Raw genomic sequence first — 22904 nt, 5'->3', positions numbered from 1 at the left:
CCACCACAACTACCCCCATGTTCAATCTGATACAGCTGCAGCTAGCTGTACACCTCCCACGACACCCACACTGAATCGGTCTTCACCCCACCAAACAGTCCTGGGGCAGCACCCTCACTGTCAGGCAGATGAACATCAGAACCTGCTTGGGAAATTGAGGGTGTCTCAACTACCATGTCAAGAAACTGCATGCCAACCATGGTCATGTGCTGTCAGACACACACACACACGCACGCACGCACGCACGCACGCACGCACACACGCACACACACACACACACGCAGCCCACATTGTAGCACAGCCAGAACCACCACCAAGCCCAGCGGGTCCCTAGGACACCATAACCAGGAGACTGCACCAGTGGAATGGGCATTTAATTGTCTCTAGGATGCTCCCAGGACGGGGACTGCGGGGCCTTTGGCAGAGCTCTGGCTGATGGAACTAACAAATACCCATCAGACAGCGCCAGGCAGGGAGGTAGCCCCAAGGCCTGGCAAGGGACAGCCAGCATCAGGGCTTTGCTTAAGACAGTCTCTGACACACCAGTTGGTGAGTAAGGAATGTTGCCTCTGAAGGAAGGAGGGTACAGAAAGGGCTTGGGTTTGCAGGGAGGAACTCCAAGGTCAGATTAGGGAAGACGCAGAGTTGGTCACAAGGTCCTTCATGGCCTGGTGAGGAGTTGGGTAGACTGTGGCCTACTCAGGCCAGCTTCAGGAACTCTTGCAGTGTGTTCTGTTCCACGGCCTCCACGAAGAGTTCATAGTCCTGAGAGAGGGGGCAGTCGTCACCTGAGTGCAGGCACATGGGACCCTGCTGCTTTGTCCAGGTCTGACCCAGGCTGCAGTCCTCCAACACCTCCCAGACCCCAGACCCCATACCCCACAGTACTGGTCCCCGTTGACAATCTGGGGTGGGGTGGCCTTGGGGTTGCCTGCCAAGGATCGCATCTCATCTCGCAGGGCGTTGTCCTGGGAGATGTCCACTAGCTCGTATTGGATTCGCTTCCCGTCCAGGATGCGGGTCACTTCACTCTGCTGGGACTTGATCTAGGGGCAGATTGACAGGGTTGGCAGGCAGGCTGGAAGATTTATGGTAGGAACTCTGGTCCGGTGTTAGCAGGAGCTTTTGTCTTCCTGCCCACTCTATGGGGGAGATTTTGGCTACTAGGGGATGGGAAGGGTCCAAGGATGAGAGGGATCGCCTGCAGGAGTCTGAGAAAAAGAAGCTGGTCAAGTTCTAGGTAAGTCAGAGAAGCTGCAGGGCCGGGCCCTACGGGGGAAATACCCTCCTCCACAGCCTCACAGTGGAGAGGAAGCGGGCATTAAGGAGGGGTGTGTGTGTGGGCAATAGAACGGGTGAGCCCAAAACGGGGGATATGAGTGGGCAGCTCATGCCGGGGATGCCGAAGGATCCCTGGGGGGGGGGGGTTCGGGCTGGGCCGCGTCCCCCGGACTAGACTTGGGAGGCCATACCCCGCACCTCGCTGCCTCCATCGTGGGGGCGGCTCCCGGGCGCCGGTCGGAGCACAGGGAAACGGCCCGCCTTCCCCCGGCGCCGGCCCAGGCACACACTTACTTCACGAGAGCCGGTGACCGACGTGCTGTAGACGCGCAGACCACTCATGCTGCAGGAAGGGGACACGCAAACCAACCGAGAGATGGTAGGAGCGGCAGCTGCACGCTAGGAACGACGCTGCCGCCGCGCTTGGGAGCGGTTTCCTTCCTGCTCCGCCCGCGAGTCAGTGCGCTCGGGGCCAATGAGCTGCGCAGGCGGGCAAGGCGGGGCCTGCACGACACCGCCCTGCGCGGTTGGCTCCCCTCCCTGCCCTGCTCTGCTCCGTGGCGTGGAGCCCGGAGGACCCCAGTCCTCAGTAGCTGCTTGGCTGCATTCAGCCCTTTCTGACCTGGGGCTCACGGCGTGTGGCAAGGGAGGGACCAAATGGCAGAAAAGGCCGAGAAGGCAGGCAGAACTGTTCAGCTGAAAGCTTCTCCCATTTTACCTGGGTTTTGCTCATCCAGTACCCAGCGCAGTGCCACCCTCGTCTCCAGGAGGCGAGGCTGTTTTCAAGCTTAGGAAACTGCAGCAAGGGTGGGAGTGGGATGGTGGAGGCGCGGGAAGAGCAGTGCTGGCAAGACACGTTCCCTAAAGCACCTCTGGGCTCAAACAGGCTCTGACTAGAAAGGGTGGTGGCTGTTAACTGGGGCCACACCCATCAAGGAACCAGATGGAGGCGGAGGTAAGAAGCGGCAGGGCAGGACAGCTCACTTAACTAGTGTGCAGGAGGCAAAGGCATCTAAGCCGCTCTCCAAATGGCCCTTGGGAGATCCATAGCTAGTTTTGGGGTGGTCCCAGTTCAACTCTACCGTCATGCTGCAAATAACACGTCACAGCTTTCAATATTAGGAATTCAGCTGATCATTTGGAAAGAGTCTAGCACCCATCCCAATTTTTTGGAGCAAGTAAGTGGTTAGGTTCACTATTCCGCTCCCCCCCCCCCCCCAGTAGAGCCAGGGCTACACAGGTATTGTTAAGGGCCCAGGAAGCCAATCCTGCCTTCTGAGGCAAACTGCCTATCTGGTTATGGGGAAGTCACTTCCTCAGAAGCCATAGAAACCCAGAAGCTGTTGACTTCTCTTGAGGTCTGTCGCAACTTTGTAGTGCTGACTGGCTGGTGGGGGGAGCTCTCTGCAATAGAGTGGGGGGCAGAGACCTCTTTTGTCCCCACACAAAGCAGAAGTGGGAAGAGATTTAGAAACCAAGCTGGATCTGCCTAAAGTTGCTCTGACCTAGTCTTTGGCTCCACAAGCCAAAGTGAGGGCTGGGCAAGGGATTCTGGGAGGCAACAGGAAACCGAAGCATCTGTTAAAATGTTTTATTCTGTAATCAAAATAGGCAATACAAACCAGTCGACATAACAAAGATTCATATAAATAACTTTATAAACTTTATGAAGAAAAAAATACCCGTGAGCATGGAGGCTGGGCTCCCAGTGACATAGGGTGGACTCCAAACAGGCAGCTCTCTGGTTTTAGGAGGCAGGATCCCAGAGGCTGAGGGGATAGGCAGCCAGGTGTGGCTGCTCTGAAAGGTAAACCACCCATAAATAAAATACAAACGTATGAATGAAAACACTTGAAAAGAAGGCCACTCAGGCCCCCCAGGAGGTCCAGGATACTTTTAACAGCCCAGAGGCTTAGCCAAAGTCCCATCTTGGCTGCCTCTGCATCTCCCAAACTATGCTCCTCATACATACAGGGCCCCTAGCTCCAAACCAAAGGAGGTTGAGGACTGGCCCAACAACCAGATAAAACTAAGACCATCCCTAAATCAGGAGGCAAGAAAACCCATAAAGCCAAGGGTCCAAAGGCCCTAGCGAAACACAAACCACCAGGAAACACTGAACACTTATCTTAGAGCTGACCCTCACTAGGAGCTCTAACTTTCAAGGTCAGAGAGGGGAAAGGAAAGCCCCCCAATCCCAAACAAGAGGCACGAATCAGAGGGCTGGTTACAGCCCCAGCCTTGGGAAGGGGTGAGCAGCTTGACAGTTGCCCTGTGGTCTTCTGGGGGAAACTGTCCAACCAAGGAACCACAGGGCAATCACAGAGAAGTCTGCACTCAGGCACCCCAAATGGGGCTACCTGGAAGGCCCAAGCCAAGGAGAAAGGCTATGCTGACCACATGTCAGGGCTCCAGGGGACATGCGGTGGCCAAGAGTTTCCTGTAACACAACAGCAGGCAGGCTGAGGAGCCCTGCTGTAGGCCCCAAGCCAGCAATCCTAGTGGGGACTTTGCTAAGGGGGAGATAACCCTGAGGCCTCTGTGGGAACAGCCCTGAGGAAGCAGGTTACCTGAGAAAACCCAGAAAGCCAGCTGAGTTCCCAGGAAGGCTGGTACACGGGGCCTGAGTTTTTTAAAAGGTGTTACTCCTACTTAACCTTTAGGCCTTTGGTAATAGAGCATCAGTAGGACCAAGGTATAGAGTAGGAATGAACATGGGCCTTCATGGAGGATGAAGTGGGGAGTTGAGCAGCCTCTTTGCTTCTGATGTCAGGTTAGGGCTGGGAACAGTTTGTGAGGACCTTATCAGTTCCATCTACAAAAAGGTTAATTAGTAACTCAGCCTTTGAGAGTAAGAAAACAGGTAAAACATAACCCAGTAATAAGGCAAAGCCAGTGTATAGCACAACAGGCAGGCTTCTCACATCAACCCTGGCCCCAGATACAGGGTCTCCCCTCTGGGTGCTGCAGCAGAAGGCAGGATTGTCAGGGGAGGAACCTCTGGTGAGGCTAGTAACAGCCAGGTCCTCTCTGGCCCTCCTCACTGTGTGGCACAGTTTTCTCCCATGTCCTGGGCATATCTGTCTGATAGGCTGGTCCTTAAGTCTTCAATATCGTGACGCAGCTGTTGAACCTCTTCTAGTTTTCTTCTGACCACATCTGGCTTCTGCAAATCTAGCTGAGTCCCTGGGTGCTGGGTGGCTGAAGAGAAGATTTGAAGAATGTTGGTAAATCACGATTGCAACTTTATGAGGAATGGGCAAGACGAATAGCAAGGTTTTTATTTTTAATGTGCACTGGTGTTTTGCCTGAATGTACGTCTGTATGAGGGTGTCAGATGTTGGAGTTATAGACAGTTGTGAGCTGCCACGTGGGTGCTGGGAATTGAACCCGGGTCTCCTGGAAGAATAGTCAGTACCCTTAACCCCTGAGCCATCTCTCCAGCCCAAATAATAAGCAGTTCTTAAAGAACCATGATCTTAGGACACAGCTTTCCCCCCTCCATTACTGAGGACTGAGCCAGGGCTTTGCTTATTCTAAGAACTTAACTACAAGCTACAGCTCCAAACTTAGAACACACAGGCTGTCAGAGGAATAAAGAGGGCAAGGGAGACACTAAGTCTGCTAGCAACCACTGGGTGTGGGGCTGGGAAACGTAGGAGACCTGAAGATCTAAAGCTAAATGGCATCTTCCCTGTCCCCACTTTTCAGACAGGACACCTTTAAAGAACAAGCTGGTAGCCAGGTGGTGGCGGCACATGCCTTTAATCCCAGCACTTGGGAGGCAGGCAGAGGCAGGTGGAGCTCTGTGAGTTTAAGGCCAGTTGGTCTACAGTCAGAGTTCCAAGACAGCCAGGACCACAAAGAGAAACACTATCTTGGGGGGAAAAAACAAAACAAAAAACAACCTAAGCTGGGAATAGTGAGCTGAGAATCTGTTGCCTGAAGCCTACTTTCTGTTTGCCTTCTGTGCAAACATCCTCTAAGGAGGCCTGTTTGTGAAACACTTAATGAACACTTACTTTGACAACACCCACAAGGCAATGACCAGGCTACTGCACCTGGTTCACAATTACCATAAGGACAGCAAAGTTGGATGGATGAGAGAATGAAGGCACTTTTGATGACTCACAATGAATGCCTAGGAGCAGAGAGAGGTTAGGGTTGTGGCCCTGGGCCCTCTGGGTCACAATGCTGCAGACAGCTTGCAGATCTTGAAGGCAAATGGCCAATTCCTGGTGCAGCTCATATGCCAGTTGGGCTGTGTCTGGTGAAGATGTGGACCCTGGTTGGGCCTGGCGCAAGTGCTCTTGCAGCGTCAGATTCTTCTCAATCAGGTCCTGATTTTGCACTGAGAGCTAAGCAAACAGGTGGACAAACAAACTGATTAAGACCAAAAGGAAGGCAAGGATCTGTGTATCTAAATGTGCATGGGTGTGAAGGAGAAATTTAGTCACAATGTTCCTCCCCATTGTTACCCACACAGGCTTGGTGCCACCTTCCCCTCCCTGAAATCCCTCTTTTCCCTCTACAAATACTAGCTCCTCCTGTGTGTAGGCTGAGCCCAGGCCCTAGGGACCCAGCACTGGAAAGGAAACTATTCCTCAGCAGGATCTGAGTCATTAGCTTCCAGGTTTCGGTCCAGGAACCAGAGATGCTCTCACCCCCTAGGAACTCTATCTGAAGTCAGTCTTTCAGCCAACTCTGTTAGCCAGGCTATTAGAGCTGGCTTAACGTGAACAGTGAAATCTGAGTAGACACTGCTTTCAATCTCACCCTGTCACCCTGACAAAAGCGGCCACCAGCCAGCCCGATAAAGGCTGCCAGAAGAGGGGCAAGGGAGACAGTAAGACTGCTTGCTAACAGCTACTGGGTGTGGGGCTGGGAAAGGTAAGAGACCTGAAGATCCAGAGCTTCGAGAAAGGCATCTTGCATATCCCCTCCCCCCATTTTTGAGACAGGGTATTATCACACAGCCACATAACCCAGCATGGCCTCATAACTTCCTACATAGCTGAGGATGATCTTGATCTTCTGATCCTCCTGTCCCCACCTTCCAAGTGCAGGGGTCACAAGTATATACCATTACAACTAGAGCTCAGGGCGTCATGTACGCAAGGCAAGTGCCCTACCAATTGAGCTCCATTCCCTAACCCATCTTTGCTTGTTTGTGTGATACAGGGTAGCTCTGGCTTATATGGAACTCACTATGTAAACCAGACTGGCTTTGAACTTGTAGTCATCACTTCCCTCCCTCCAGGGAGGTAGAGTTCTAGCATCCTGCATTTCAAGCTCTCACTGTACTACAGCTAGGCTTTCCTATGCAGAGTAGCTATTTATGTAAGGCTGTCTTTGCCTTCCCTCTTCCTGTGAGTCTCCCCTCTTCATCCCCTACACCTCTGGTCTCTGCCCTTCACCCACACTGGGCCATTTAACAATCCTAATTCTGGAAGATGTCTTCCTAGGCACTTGGCCAGTGAACTCAGTGGGCCCTACTAACAACTCTATTTACTACGTAAGTACCACCATGTCTTCATTCATTTTAGGGTTGTTTGTGTATGAGACATGCCTTCAACTCAGCCTCAATCTCCCAGGTGCTGGGATTACACATACGTAAAGCCACACCCTGCTCCCTCAGTCTTCTCAACCTCTCCCACCTCCAATCCCAAACCTGTGAGTTCAGGAAGACTGAGTTGGGAGGGAGAAAAGGAGGGGATCCCACATCTAAAAAGCATTCCTGGGTCTCTTTGGCCACTCTAAAACAGGCCTAGGGCCTTGAACGCACAGGATAATGTTACTACCCATTCTTTTGCTAAGAAGTTCAGAGCCCCTTCCACACTCCTGTAGGGTTAAGGATGGGTGGGCAAATGGAGAAACCAGATTGGTGGAGGCTCTATGGAACTAGACAATGCTTACCTCCTTCACAGCTGTGCGCATCTGCTGCAGGGCGGTCTCCCTCCGCTGAGCCTCCTCTTTCAAAGCCTGGCTTATTCCTTCTTCTTGAGCCAGTTCTTGCTTTAGGCTCTGAAGACCACATAGTGAGATGTTGTGCAGAACACACCCAGGTTAATAAGTCTGATTTGGATGGTATCACTTCTCACGTGGGCTACACAGTGACGCGACACCCCATCACACAGCTGCTTTCAGGGTTATTATGAGAAGAGCTCAGACCTGTTACTTTCCAGTGTTCCTTTAACCAGTGGTTCTCAACATTCCTAATGCTGCCACCCTTTAATACAGATCCCCATGTTGTGGTGACCTCCAACCATAAATTTATTTTTGCTGCTATTTCATAACTGTAATTTTGCTACTGTTATGAATCACAATGTAAATATCTATATTTTCAGATAGGCTTAGGTGACCCCTGTGGAAGGGTCATGACCCAAAGGTCAAGAACCACTGATTTAAACCCTTTCATGAGCCATTAACAACCCAAACCCTGGCATTTTAGAAGTTCACCAGGTGTGACTACTTACTTCCTGACAACAAGAACTGAAGGAGGGGACGACACAGACACAGCTGTGAAGGCAGGCCTGTGTGAAAGTCAGAGGCTCATGTGTCTTATCTTAATTCCTCCCCACCTTATCTTGCATCTGGCTGACTCCCAACACAGGAATTACAGCTGGGCTGCCACACTCACTCTGCACTGACATGGCTGCTGGAGTCTCAACTCTGATCCTGACACACAAGAAAGCGCCTTTTCTATAATCCATATCACCAGCCCCTGGTGTAAAACCTTTTAGAGTTCAAAAAACCTGAGTGAACCTATTTCACTCAAGATTTCTCAGAGAATGCAAGTAATAAACATTCCTACTCTGGCCCAAAATAGGAACCGGGAGTCTTTTCTACTCCTCAAAGCCCTGTTCCTGTCAGTCACTGATTCCTTCTAAGTGTCTCTTCCATCCGTCTCCATCCATCTCTTTCCTGTCGCCAAGCCTTATGCCACGTTCCCCATCACCTTGCTAGATTTTCTGCAACAATCTCTGGCTTGTCACCTTCTAGATGAGTCTGAAGTGCAAACCTCACCATACCACACCATAACTAAATGCTCTAATAAGATTTCCATCACCCGGCCAGGCATTGGTGGGTACACTCCTTTAATCCCAGCACTTGGGAGGCAGAGACAGGCAGATCTCTGTGAGTTCAAGGCCAGCCTGGTCTCTAGAGCGAGTGCCAGGACAGGCTCCAAAGCTACACAGAGAAACCCTGTCTCAAAAAGCCAAAAAAAAAAAAAAAAAAAAAAAAAAACCCAAAAAACCCAACCACCCCACAGCAGAGAGCTGGACAGATAGCTCAGCAGTTAAAAGCACTTGCTGTTTTTACAGAGGACCTAGGTTTGATGCCCAGCACACACATGGTTGTTTATGACCATCTACAACTACAGTGCCAGGGGATCTGATGTCCTTTTTGACCTCTGTGGGCACCAGGCACACACATGGTACACAGACATACATGTAGGAAAAATAAAAAGCTAATACTGTAGGACAGACAAGACCTTCACATAACCACTTCCACTCAGCTTTCCACTCACTACCTAACTTAGTTACACATTGTCTAAGATGTTTTGATCAACGTGAGATTCTATAAGATAGTCTAGTGATGAAGTGTCTTAATAGTATACTTCAATGTTCACAAAGAAGAAATAATCTAACTGCATATTTCTCAAAATGTATCCCCACAGGTAAGCAGTACGTGGCTATACTTCAATAGTATCAATCTGCTTTACTGGTTCACATTTAAACCATGCTGGCTCACACCTTGATGTTCCTCCTATAGGATTCCAGTTCCATCCCACTCAGCTCCTCTTTGCCCGGCCAATGCCTCATCATTCATGCTAGGATCTCCAGAAACTTGTCCCTGACATTCCCTTCTCACAGACTCTCTCCTGAGTTCACCCCCGAAGGTGGAGAGTCTGGCTCACAGGGAACTATGCTGAAACGGCTATCATCCGTCTTCTCAACAAGACAGGAGGTCCCAAAGCACTGTATACCAAACTACAAGCAAATCTCATGGCAGAGAGGGCGGCAAAATGTTAACCTGAATTCCAAGCTCCCATCAGTTAAGTTCTATCCACCACAGGCCAAAGCCTCCTGCTCACCTGGACTTGAGAGTGCAGCTGCTCTATCTTCAGCTGTTGCCGCTCCACGATCTGAAAGGCAAAGTTATCAAGAAAGCAAGAAGGCTACAAGCACAAGGCTGAAGTACATGAAGATCTTTGATTCAATGCCAGCTGCCACCCACTCTAAGACCAGGGTGTTTAGTGATAGCTACAGAAATCCAACTCTAACCCTAAACCTGACCTTCCTTCATTATCTACTTTCACAGTCCTGCGACTCCCTGCTCTAGTCATAATAGAGTCTTACAGAAGAATGCAATAGTCCCCATGAGCACTTTTGGGGTGGGAGACCATCACCTAATGACTGCAGGTCAGTGGAATTAACTTTATACACACCCAGTACACATAGAGGTTCTTTGGAAAATGACAAATTCAGTTTTCTGGGTCTCCCTTTCCAGGGTTACAATGGGCATGGGTTTAGTGCTTTGGTCACAGTGGTCTACTCCAGGAGAGAACCTAAACAGTCCCAGCTTTCTGTGCCTCAAGAGCTCAAGCAGTCTCTGAACCATTTCTGCTAACCTGTAACCCATCTCATCAGCAGATACTGGATGTCGAGTATTTGATGAGCTGAGAACCTGGGCCACCTCAGTCACTGGTTATAATTTTTTGATGAACATGACTGCAGTGCACCCGGGCTTCAGTTCACGATTTTAGTTCATCTGATGAGCATGTTACCCCCTACCTTTCACATGTATTTCTGATAAGCAACCTGCTTGTCATGAGACTGAATACCTAAAATGCAAACTTGCTATACAGGGCTGAATTCTCAGAAGAGAGAAAAGCTCTTGGGAGCAGTTCCTAGGTGGCTTAAGACATAAGACAGACTTCCTCATTCTTTCCCAGTATACAATCCCTTCTTTCCTGCCAACTTATGCAGGCCAGAACCCAGGTACCCTTAATCACCTTTCGGAGGGAATCGCATTCCTTCTGCTGGGATTCTGTTTCCACTTCGAGACCTTCTCCATTGGTGTCCTCCACAGACTGTTTATCTTGCAAGCTGAAAGACAATGTTTTCTTCTAGAACTATAAAATCAGAACAACTGTGGCTTTAATTCTTGGTTCTGTTGTTTACTATGTCTTTGGAGCAAAACAATTCCACCTTCCTACCCATAGCTGAGGATGATATGATACAGGGTGTCCCTGACAGAGGATATTCAATATATCCAGTTTCCTTTGCTAGGGGCCAGAATCTATACAATATACCATCAATTCCTTATTTGCCAAAGACTCTTGTGTTCTGTTTTGGTATTAAAAAATGAAATTGAAAAAGATACAAGAGCTCTTTTTGCTAAGCATGGTGACATATACCTGAAATTCCAGTATGTACTGGAAACCAGAGACAGGAGGATTTGCTGGATTTCACAGCCAGCATAAATTAAGCTAGGATTTGGAGAAATAAACAAAAGAAAACTATCTTTCTTTTCTTGGTACATATTGTTTATGGGCAGAGCCAGCTTTGTCCCTGTCTTAAGTTATCTTTAATTGTCACCTAGGTACAAGTCATCTTAGTGTAAGTCATCTTAAGGGAACTCACTTTGAGGAACCCTCAAAGCCTTGACTGAAGAATTTTCTAGAACAGATCCCTAATGAGGTGTTCTTGGGCTACATAAGAAATTGAGCTTGGCTACATAAGAAATTGAGCTTGGCCGGGCAGTGGTGGCGCATGTCTTTAACCCCAGCACTTTTGAGGCAGAGGCAGGCAGGTCTCAGTGAGTTTGAGGCCAGCCTGGCCTACAGAGAGAGTTCCAGGACAGCCTCCAAAGCTACACAGAGAAACCCTGTCTCAAAAAAAAAAAAAAAAAAATGTTATTAACTCCAAGATGCCCTGAGACTACCCTAGCAATTGGAAATAATTCAGAGGGCTGGGAGTGGTGATTCACACCTGTGATCCCAGCATTTGAGGGGAAGGGGATGTGGAGGTCAATGGATCTTTGTGAGCTCGAGGCCAGGCAAGGTACATAATAAGACCTTATCTCAAACATACCCCACTAAAAAACAAAAATCAATTCTGAGGGCTGATGAGAAATAGATGCTCCTGGTAGCCTTTAGCTTACAGTCTCAAAATGTGGATAATCCAGAACCAGGATTCATTTCTGAAAAAATAGATTACTTCATTTCCTACTTTATAAACTATTTTCCTTTCTTTTGAGATAGTCTCACTATGTAGCTTTAGCTGGCCTGGAATTATGTAGACTAGGCTGGCCTCAAAATCATAAAGATCTGTTTCTGCCTCCTGAGTGCGAGTGCTGTGATTAAAAGTGTGCATCACCATGCCTGGCTCTGAAGGCTTTTGTGCTACGCACTGAGATGGTGTGGTACTTTGGTCCCTATGATCTCATAGGAAGTGGCACTAATAGGAGATGTAGCTTTGTTAGAGCGGGCATGGCCTTTTGGAGGAAGTGTGTCACTGTGGGGGTGGGCTTCAAGATTTCCTACACTCAGGATACTGTCCAGTGTGTCAATTGACTTCCTGTTGTCTGCAAGATGTAGGACTCAGCTCCAGGACCATGTCTGCCTTCATGACACCATGCTCCTCACCATGATCATAATGGCCTGAACCTCTGAAACTGTAAGCAAGACACCCCAAATAAATGTTTTCCTTTATAAGAGTTGTTATGGTCATGGCTTCTCTTCACAGAAATAAAAACCCTAAGAAAGCCAGTGGTGGTGGCACACACCCTTATTCCCAGCACCTGGGATGCAGAGGCAGGCAGATCTCTGCAAGTTCGAGGCCAGTCTGATCTACAAAACTACATAGAGAAACCCTATCTTGAAGAAAACAAAACAAAAAACCAAACCCCTAAGACAGAAGTGTTTTCCCAATCATGCTATGATAAACCCACACTACACCACAAAGATAAATTCTCCACCCATAAGCAATTTTCCTATTCGTCACAATCCAAAGAAAACAAAGCTCTAAGAGCAAGAGCAGGATGTGTGTGTGAGCATGCATGCTTGCCTCCACATTCACTCAAATTCAAATATGTAAGTAGGGTAGTATCACTGCACCAATACAAAACTCTCTCCTCTCCTCAAGTCTAGAGGGCATTACCTATGTCTAGCAGAGAAGAATTCTGCTTCTTTTTGTCTCAGGCTTTCCAGCTGAACCTCCTTCTCTCTGCAGGTTGCCTGGGTGTCCTCCACCAAAGTCTCCAGCTCAGCCACTCTCTCCTGCAGTTCTGTGTTCTTCAACTCAGCATCCTTAAGCTATAAGACATGATTCCATGCTTAGCTAAGGATGATGATCCCCCACATCTTCGGTCTTAAACTGGGTATGGTGGCACTTGCCTTTAATCCCAGCCAGAGGCAAGTAGACCTCCCCGAGTTCAAGCCAGTCTGCTCTACATAATGAGTTCTAGACCAGCCAGGGATTTACAATGAGACCTTGTCTCCAAGAAACAAAACAAGGTTGGTGTGCTGACACACACCTTTAATCCCAGCACTCATAAGAAGAGATAGGTGATCTCTTTGAGTTAAGAGGCCAGCCTGGTCTACAGAGTAAGTTCCAGGACTACATAGAGAGACTGTACCTCAAATTAAAAAAAAAAAAAAAAAAAGCATCCAGTTGTGTATCTAGTTAGAGATGACTCCTTTGAAATACTTCTTTCAATAAGTCAGATAATGAGAACCACCCCCTGCCTGGCCACTCCCTTCTTGTACCCAATATAACCAGAGATTGCTGCTACCTGCTCGGTCTGCTTCTGATGATCTTCAAGGGTGGGCAGGTCAGCTAGGTATCGTTCCAAGGTTTCAATACGCTGCTGCTTCTCCCGGTTCTGCTCTGCTTCCTTCTGACATTTCTTTTTCAAATTATTGATATGTTTATCACGACCTTTGACCTAGTGAAAGAAATGTTAAAAGTCTGTTTCCATTTATTGCTCTAAGGCTATGGATTTTTCAGTGACTACTGTCTCTGCCCTTGGAGGTATGAGTTTTCTTTCCCACAAAGAAGACAGGAAGCTATGTAACCTTTGACATTTAGACTGGAACATAAACTACAGAGGTAACATTCCTGAACTTTCCAGCAAAGGGTAGGGATAAAGAGCACCTAAGGTAGTTTCAAAAAACTGGTATCCATCCCGTCAGCGAGACACAGATCTACCTTAACATGGTTCCTAAAGTAAATTGTTTGAAGAAATGAACAGAAATCCTCAGGTGGAGAACCCTGAGTTATCGTGACTATGTGCTTCTATTCCAAGGAGACATAAAGAATAAAAGGGCTGATAGCACAAGTGGACTTAGCGTCTTTCTTTGAGAAAGGGCTAGTTATAAAAATCTTGAACCCAAGTGACCTGGACAGACAACTGAGGAAGCAAAATCCCTTAAATAAAATTTTATTTAATTTTATTAATTAAATTAATTAATCCTGCGCCACCATGGCGCAGGATCTCTGTGAGTTCAAGGCTAGCCTGGTCTACAAAGAGTTTCAAGTCAGCCAGGGCTGCTTCACAGAGAAATCCTGCCTTGAAAAACAAAAAACAAACCACACACACACACACACACACACACACACACACACACACACACACACACACACCATTTTATAATAGTAACAATAATAAAAAAAACAAAAAACTGAAACTAGTTTCTGGATTGGAGGGAAGACTCAGTAGTCAGAACAGTGGCTGGTCTTGTAGAGGACCCAGGCTCTATTCCCAGTACTCACATGGTACCACACAACCATCTATACCTCCAGTTTCAGGGGATCTGACACCTTCTGCCCCCAAGGGCACTACATGAATATAGTGAATTGGCAAACACACAGGCAAAACACAGGAACACATTAAAAATAAACAAAACAGGGGCTGGAGAGATGGCTCATTGGTTAAGAGCACTGGCTGCTCTTCCAGAGACCCTGGGTTCAATTTCCAGCACCCACATGGCCGCTAACAACTGTATATAGTTCCAAGATCTGACACACTCACACAGACATACAGGCAGGCAAAACACAAATGCACATAAAAAACAAACAAAACAAAACAGTAGCATTGCTATAACATAATCATCTGTCTGATAAGATAAACTCTTTGATAGGAATGGCTATTTCTATGGATTACATCCATTTGGCTAAATTATCATATCCCTAAAGCATAGCACAATGTTTGTCCCAGAAGAAACTCTATAATAAAGTGTTGTTGAAAGGAGATGTTGTCTTTGGCTTATAAATAAGGAAGCTCTAGGGGGAACAAAAGCAGAAAAATGAGGCAGAGAATTTTGTCAGTGCAGAGACACACCCATACTCTTCCATCCAAAGACATGACAATCTTGAAAATAAGTTAAAAGCTGTATCCCAGGTCTAGGCTGCAAAAAGCTCTGAACCTGTAATTCTCACATTTCAATTTGTACCAACATCTCCTGGGAAGTTTACTGAAAAATGACAAATCAATTCTAGAATAAACGCTAAAAAGATAAAGTGACCACATGTAAAACATAAAGTATTAACTTTTGAAAAAAAAAAAAAAAAAAAGACGAGCTGGGTGTGGTGGCACATTCTTCTAACCCCAGCACTCAGGAGTCAGAGGTTGGTGGATCTTCTTGAGTTGAGACCAGCCAGGGGCTGCTTTAATGTTGGCAGTTAAGAGCACCCATGTCATAACCTCCTGTAACTCCAGTTCTAGAAAACCCAACACTTTGTTAGGGCATCTGCATGAAACTGCAGGTATGTGACATATACAAATAAAAATAAAATCTTTAAAATAAAATGTATGTGATATTTTAACATGTTTTCAAAGGATCAAAGTATGCAGAGAGAAAGAGAAATTACTCATGGCAGAGGATTAATCTTCCTGGAAGTTACAGACCACTCCCATGAGCCTCTGTACTTCAAGCGCATAGTACCTCTAACTTCCTCCCAGGCACTCTGGAGGCAGGTCTCAATTACAGACCTGAAAATTCAAGGAATGCATTGTTAATCTCAGTGCAAGTTAATCACCCTCATGTGGGCTTTCCCAACAAGAGACTTGAACTATAAACCTGAGAGGTCAAATGAGAGGCTTGAAGACCCATGAGTGTCAACTCTTGGCAAGAAAGAGGGTGCAATATGGGTCTGAAAACAAGTACAAGTAAAAGTATATGTACAAATCCAAGACTCTAAGCAACTGAGAATCAAAAGTCAAACCTACCCCCCCCTCGTTGTTTTTTGGTGGTAGAGTCTCACTATGTAGCCTTAGTTACCCTAGAACTTGCTATATATAAACCAGGCTGCTCACAAACTCACAGAAATATGTCTGCCTTTGCCTCCTGAGTGTTGGGATTAAAATCATGCACCACCTTGCCTGACACTTTTCCCCTTTAAAATTATTGTGTATATGTGTGTATGTGTGGGTATATGTGGCACACATGTGGATGTCAAAGAATAACTTTCAGGAGTTAGCTCTCTCCTTCCCTGTGGGAACTAGGGACTGAACTCAGGTCATCAGGCTTTGCAGAAAGCCTTTTGCCCACTGAGCTATCTATCTAACTGCACACCACAATTTAACAAGCCACATGGTTAGTACTGTTGATTGATAGGATATAGAACCACTGAGTAGATAAGCCTTTTGCCACATCTGTGAGGGATTTATCTAGATTAGGTTACCGGAGGTGGGAAGACAAACCCTAAATTGTGATGGCCTCACACATGGGGTGAAGTCTTAGACCGAATACAAAGGCAAAAGAAAGCCTAGTAGCCTGCGGGTGCATATCTTTAATCCCATTACTTGGGAGGCAGAGGCAGGCAGATCTCTGTGAGTTCGAGGCCAGCCTAGTCTACAGAGCTAGTTCCAGGACAGCCAGGGCTGTCTCAGAATAAAAAACAAACAAAAACAACCCCCTCCACACCCTTGAAAAGAAAGCTTAGTGTGGCAGAAGCAGGCCAGTCTGGAAAACACAGTGAGATCACAATTTCAAAAAAAGCAAAAGAAAAAACAAAACAAAACAACAACAACCACAAAAAAAAAAAAAAAAAAAAAAAAAAAAAAAAAAAAAGCTGATGAAATAGCTCAATGGCTAAAGGCATTTGCTATCAAGTCTGACAACCTGAGTTCAATTCCTAGAATCCACATAATGGAAAAAGAAAACTAATTCTCATAGGTTGTCTTCTATGTACTTGCCCCATAATAAAGACATGAGATTTAAAAAAAAAAAAAAAAAAAAAAAAAAAAAAAAAAAAAAAAAACTGTCATAACTGGTTTTGACACAAGTAGTCTAGAGCTAAATTAGTTCCCCAAGAACATTTCTAGAGAAAGCTGTGAATTGGAATACCAACGGAATCCCCAAATTTTAAACAATCTTCCCCAATTTTATACTAAGGAATCCTAAGAGCACTGACAAACTCACAATCTAGCTGCAAGCATGAAATCGTTCTCTACTTTTCAGTATGATGAGAGAAAGCAGACTGAACGGAGTTAGGGTTACCACAGGCATTTAAACCTCTTGCAGTGTGTTATCTGAAACGACTGCCCAGGTGGATCCCTCCAGAAAGCTGGCAGCACAACAGAACTTGTGCTAGTGAGGGACTGTTCACCTCTCCCCAACTTGAGAAGTCTTGTAGAAACGAAGCAGAAAAGTAGTTCCATCTCTAGACTGGCCCCCTGTGAGAAGCCGATGCAGAGTCCCACCTAACTGGCTTCTCTTGATTTGGGGAACAGACTAGAGAGACTACTTCCCAAAGAGGGCTGACTACTAAACTCTGTCATGGTTTAAAGCCATCAGCTTCTCAGCTCACCCTTTCTTCCTGCTTCTTCCCCTCCTCCGAATGCTTCTGTAGTGTCACTTTGAGAGACTCCCTGATGAGCTGGATTTCAACTTCTGAAGCAGAGAGTTTCTTTTCAAGCTCCATTTTTTCTTTGCTCAAGGCTTCTGTCTTCTGTGCAAACTGTGCCCGTAAGAAAGTGTTCTCACGCTGCAGCTCCTGCCAAAAACATAACGGTTTCCCTGTAATTACACATTTCCCATTACACTCTAGGTCAAGTATCACCCTTCTCCAATGATTTCTCAGGTACTGCTTCTCCAGGAGTCAGTATTCCTTGTTTTTGGAATTTGTTAAGTTTTGGAATCTTACTCATTGGTCCATTGAATCAAAAGTTCTAGGGACAGATCCTAGTAATCTGTGTTGTAAGCCAGCCCTCCAAGTGACTCTGATGTGCACTTAAGTTTGAGAACCAGTTTTAACAGCAATACCTAGGGATGAAGATTTGGCTCAGTGGTTAGAGCACTGGCTGTTCTTGCAAAGGACCTGGGTTCAGTTCCCACCACCCAAATGGCAGCTAACATCAATCCATAGTTCCAGTTCCAGGAGATTCAAGCCCACTTCTGACCTTCATGGACACAAGGCACACACACATGACACAGACATACACACAGTACATAGACATACAGACAGGCAAAATACCCAAACACATAAAAAAGAAATAAAGTTAAATCAAATAAAAAACTACAGCAATACCCAAGGATGTATACCACAGAGGAAGGAACACAGACAAACCATCACAAGACTCAGGCTTGAGGCCTGGCACCCTCTACTCATACTTGTTTTCATCAGTAAATTAGAGAATATTCTGATGCTGTTAGATCAAACAGGCCTTAACAGCTAATATTCATCACTCAAAAGCACAAACTTCACAAGCTCAGTTGACAAAGCAGACTCCTTCTCAACCCTACAGAGTGAGAATATGATTTTAAGTTGTTCCTAGAGAATAGCTCTAAATCTCCCATGGCCTCTGCCACTTTTTATTTCGCCAGGGCTAGCAGATCAAGACTCTAAGAATGTCTGGTGGTAGTGGTACAATCTTTTAATCCCAGCACATGTTGGGCAGAGGCAGATAGATCTCCAAGTTTGAGGCTGGCCTGGTCTACAGGGTGAGTTCCAGGACAGCCAGAGATACAGCAGAGAAAACCTGTCTTGAAAAAAACAAAAAGCAAACAAACAAAAAACCCAAATCAACCAAACCAAAAAGACTCCTTAAGAATAAGGCTGTAGAGATGGCTCAGCAGTTAAGAGCACTGGATGTTTGATTCTATAATCCACATAACAGCTCACAACCATTTGTAACTCCAAATCCAGGGAGTATATATGCCCTCGTCTGGCCACAGATTCCAGGCATTCAAGTAGTACACAAACATACACGTAGTCAAAAACATCTACATACAAGGGCTGGAGAGATGGGGCATCAGTTTAGATTACTTGCTACTCTTGCACATCCTATTCTGACTTCCTCAGGCACCATGCATGAATGCTGTGTACATATATACAAATAGGCAACACATTCATACACATAAACAAATCTTTCTTTAGCCCCAACCATACACATACATATAAAACACAAAGACTTCCAAGAATATTATTCAATGCTAGGACCTTACAATTGACAATGCTTTGCCTTCCTTTCCTCCTAAGTATCTTCTGATACCAAGACATCTGGACTCTCACCTGGCTTCCCCTGAAGTCTTTTCTAACTTCATAAAGGTCCAGCAAAGTTTAAGATGTTTACTCTTTAAGGGCAGGGCACCTTTGTCATTTGCTTCCTTCTGTATTTCCTGGATATCTAAGCACAGAGAAAATACTAAATTGCCCTGGGGGCTATTAATTTACCTGTAGCCTCAATAAGCAGACATCCCCAAAGGGGGCAGGACGGCCCAAAAGGGCACTATGCACTTGTAGTTCACTCTCTCGAACTTTCTGCTCCAACTGAGAGATATGTTTCCTCTGCCTGCAAAAGCCAATGGTCAGATTTGAGATCCTGACATTAAACTTCTTTACAGTATGAGCCCTTTCCTTAGATTGAAGGAAATAGATAGACCTTGACTCTAGATGCCATTTTAGAAGGCAGCTATGTATGCTACACCACTATACCATAAATGTATGCTAGTCATTATATTTTGGTGAAAGGATAGAATCAAATGAGAAAAAGATTAAGGGGGAAAATGAAGAAAGATTTGCATTGAACCAGTCACCCCCTGTAAGTCCTCCTGCAGAGGCCCTGGCCTATCACATTACTAAGAGGTAAGAGCAAGCTGCACAGCAGCCAGGCTCTACCTTGGGGTAAAGCATGGGCCTAAAAAGGAGGTAAAGTGAGGGACAAGGACAAACTGCCCTTGGGAAGACCTTACTAGGCGCCTCCCGGGGAGACCCAACAGCAGAGCCTGGTCTTACAGCACCCCTGACATCTTACTTGTCAATGAGGAGCTCCTTTTCCTTCAGAAGATGTTCATTACTGTTCAAGATGCTGAGCCACTGTGCTGGCTCTAAGGTAGGCAGTAAAGGAGCAAAAGCAGCAGGATGGTGACAGACGGCTCCATTTTGAAGCTGGAAGACAAACAGATCAGACAGGCTTGAGCTTGTCCACAGGTACCTGAAACACCTGAACAGTACCCAGTTATGATTAGAAATCAAGGTCTAGTCTGGCTCAGGGTGATAAAAGCCAATGTTTTAAAAATAATTTTAGCTCTGATGCATGACTGGAAAGAACTTGCCAGAGGGATGTCTGCCAACTAAACACTCTATTCAGAAAGTCTCTAGTTTCTGTGGTCAGTTATTAAATCAGGAGCTCCCAGACCAGGAAAGAACATAGGCTGCTTTCTTCCTTTTCACTCTTCAGTAGCACAAAGGGGGGTAAGGCTTAATAAAAAACCCCGACCAAGCAACCAAGAGTTCAAAGACATCCCCCATCCCCGACACTGCTATATTTTTGAGGCACGGTCTAGCTAGACCTGTAGTCCTAGTTGGCCTGGAACTCAAGCTGGCCTCCAATTCATGATAGCTTTTCCTGCCTCTGCCTCTGCCTCCTTAGACAGGCATTCAACATCACATCCAGCTTCAAATGTTGATTGGGATTGTGTGTGTGAGAAAGAACATATGTGGATGTCATGCAGGCTAGGGATGGAATTCATGTTCCAGGCTTGTACAGCAGTCTTTACCTACTAACCAATCTCACTGGACCCTCAAAGATGATCTTTAGGGCTGGGCATGGTGGCCTTTAATTCCAGCACTGGGGAGGCAGAGGCAGGTGGATCTGTGTGAGTTAACAACCTAACCAGTCTACACGGACAACCAGGCTTCAGGACAACCAAAGGCTGGTGGATCCTTGTGAGTTCAAGACCAGCCTGGTCTACAAGAGCTAGTTCCAGGACAGGCTCCAAAGCTACACAGGGTCCCTGTCTCGATAAACAAAAAACAAACAAACAAACAAAAATAAATAAAAATGTACAGCCAGGGCAACACAGAGAAACCTTGTCTCAAAACAAAACAAAAAACAAACACAAACAAAACCCCAAAGGAGGAACACAGCACACAAAATGCAATAAATGGTTCTCTACCTGCATTTGTTCCATCTGTAAACGAATTAGTTCCAACTGCTGTCGACAAGTACTGAGTTCACAAGACTGTTCTCCAGGATGCCAAGGGTCAGGACTTGGTTGCCACACCTGAGAGGACAGTGACTTGGAAAGCCCAGGAGCAGGCTGGAGTCCCAAAGGAAGCACTCCACTGTTGCTGGCATGTGGTCCATTCCGTTCAAAGACTGCACCACTGCCTGGTGCCTTCTTGGATTCTGGCAATACTTTGTATACATCCTTATTTGCATCAGATCTTGGGGTGGGAAAGTGGACTCGGTAATGTGGATCTGAATATAATGTCTCTACCATGGCTGGCTGGTTAAGGGTCGACTCCATGCTAGGAATATCAAACTTCCTCATCTCTCCCTCTCGTTCATGGCCGACTGCTGGAAACCAGGACTGCTGAATCCCATTTTCTCCAGGAGCACTAGGGAGATACATGAAATCTCTTGATAGGCCTGGGGAACGTTTCACTGCACCGAAGTCTCCATTCCTTGTCATCCCCACACCTTCAGCCAACCCCGACAAGGGGAGTTTAGAGGAAGAAGGCCCAGAAGGTGTAGAATTTGGTTTGGCAGGAGAGGCCCCCAAAGTAGAAGGCATCACATGGGCTGTTGGAATGGTTATGTGGCTTTTGATTGGCTGAAAAGAAGGGCTGCCGCTTGAGCTGCAAAAATCTGTGGAGAGAAGAGTATTCCATGAGTCAAAATTAAAGCACCAAGTTTTCTTGCTTGGTTGCTATGCCAGATGTTCTCTACTTGTTTTCAGACCAAGTAGAGAGTCCTATCAGAAGAAGCAGGTAGGAGCTGGAAAGCGGTGGTTTATGCCTGTAATCCTAGCACTTAGGAGGCTAAAACATAAGTTTGAGGTCAGTATGGGCTACACTGACAGTTCTGGGCCAGCCATGGCTAGAGTACCACCCGTAAACCCCTAAAAAAGAAAGAAAGGAAGTCAAGCAAGAAGACACAACTTGAGAAATGTGTGTTCCAGTTTCTCAAATGCTATTATTTACAAGATATGCCAACAAGACACAACAACGGCTTCACTTTTACTTATATCCATTGTCCAATAAACTCTTGGTGGTAATCAAGCAAAGCTGAAAACTAAACTTAAAAAAAAAAAAAAACAAAAAACAAAAAACACTTACTTTAAGGGGAATGAATTAAGCCCCATGCTTGTGGAAGCTGGACAAATTTAAACTATAGTCTAATCTAATAAAAATAAAATTCCTTCCAGGGAGTACCGAAGCCCCCTGACCTCCAAAGGCTCCTCACTCAAAGTGAGCAATGAGTCTAGACTACCTGAAGACAGGAGAGAGACGGTGCTGCTGGGGATCCAGGGCAGGAGCACAGCATCTGAGTCAGGATTGTTCTCTCCCACACCCCAGAGCTGACAGCCTGGATATTCGAGGTTATTCTTAGTAACTCTCAGGTTTCACCCTAGCACACTGAGCACACTCAAGTGGGCAAATACAGAAATCTTCTATTTTGTATTTTGTTTTCCACTTGCCCACTTATCTGTACTAGAATGTGATTTAAAATTTTTTTTCAGATTAGATTTATATTTATTTGAGGCCCACCTGGTGTGTGTGTGTGTGTGTGTGTGTGTGTGTGTGTGTGTGTGTGTGTATATATATATATATATATATATATATATATATATATCCAGCTGAAACCTTGCCTGAGTTTATAATGAAAACCTGTCTCAAAACAAAACATCTCCAAAACCAAACAAGTAACAAAAAACAAACACATCCAATCCAAGTTATCCCGTATGATTTATGTGAAGTACTCAACTTCCTATATTCAATTTACCCTGGAGGTATATAAAAGATTATACTAAAAATGAAACAAAAAACTCCAAAACAATAAAACTCAAAACTAAGCCTAGGTTGTACATACCTATAATCTCAGCATACCTGGGAGGCCGAGGAAGGACAACTACAAATTCAAGACTAGCTTGTGCTACATATAAAGTTCCAGGCAGGCTGGGCTACAGAATCAAACTCTGTGTCAAAACCAAACAAGCACATAGAATTCCTCCTAAAACCTGAATCATCTCTGGTAACATGCATTAGCCCCTTAGGATCAGAAAGAGGGAAATTTCTCAGTTAAAGGAGACTGCCTTAAGTTTAAGACCAGTAGGCAATCTATTTGACATCCTCGGTATCAGTTTGAGGATGGCAGCACACCCT

At 45.9% G+C, this 22904-nt stretch overlaps 2 protein-coding genes across 5 annotated transcripts in view; both read right to left on the bottom strand.

Moving 5' to 3' along the window:
- Nucleotides 1–357: 357 nt before the first annotated feature.
- On the bottom strand, nt 358–1737 carry Sh3bgrl3 (SH3 domain binding glutamate rich protein like 3). The gene is made up of 3 exons (XM_027399620.2): nt 1576–1737; nt 879–1046; nt 358–765 (listed from the first exon to the last, which is right to left on the bottom strand). The coding sequence occupies exons 1-3, from the start codon at nt 1621–1623 to the stop codon at nt 700–702; spliced, it is 282 nt and encodes a 93-aa protein (XP_027255421.1). The 5' UTR covers nt 1624–1737; the 3' UTR covers nt 358–699.
- A 1120-nt stretch (nt 1738–2857) lies between these two features.
- Cep85 (centrosomal protein 85) overlaps nt 2858–22904 on the bottom strand; it is a 36235-nt gene continuing 16188 nt past the window's right edge. For 3 of the 4 annotated variants that reach the window (XM_027399621.2, XM_027399622.2, XM_027399623.2), the window contains 11 exons: nt 20693–21387; nt 19549–19682; nt 18969–19086; nt 17103–17288; nt 13084–13236; nt 12450–12604; nt 10301–10394; nt 9380–9430; nt 7198–7305; nt 5414–5639; nt 2858–4482 (listed from right to left, as the gene is read on the bottom strand). In XM_027399621.2, the coding sequence (XP_027255422.1) occupies nt 4322–4482; nt 5414–5639; nt 7198–7305; nt 9380–9430; nt 10301–10394; nt 12450–12604; nt 13084–13236; nt 17103–17288; nt 18969–19086; nt 19549–19682; nt 20693–21387 (2081 nt within the window). In that variant the 3' untranslated portion in view covers nt 2858–4321. Of the gene's footprint in view, nt 4483–5413; nt 5640–7197; nt 7419–9379; nt 9431–10300; nt 10395–12449; nt 12605–13083; nt 13237–17102; nt 17289–18968; nt 19087–19548; nt 19683–20692; nt 21388–22904 lie in introns of those variants that run through there. The other variant, XR_004768143.1, reaches the window with a different exon arrangement.

Source organism: Cricetulus griseus, chromosome 2 (genome assembly GCF_003668045.3).
Source record: "Cricetulus griseus strain 17A/GY chromosome 2, alternate assembly CriGri-PICRH-1.0, whole genome shotgun sequence".
NCBI lineage: Eukaryota > Metazoa > Chordata > Mammalia > Rodentia > Cricetidae > Cricetulus > Cricetulus griseus.
Note: the sequence above shows the minus strand (reverse complement) of the source record. Positions and strands in the feature narration are given on the sequence as shown.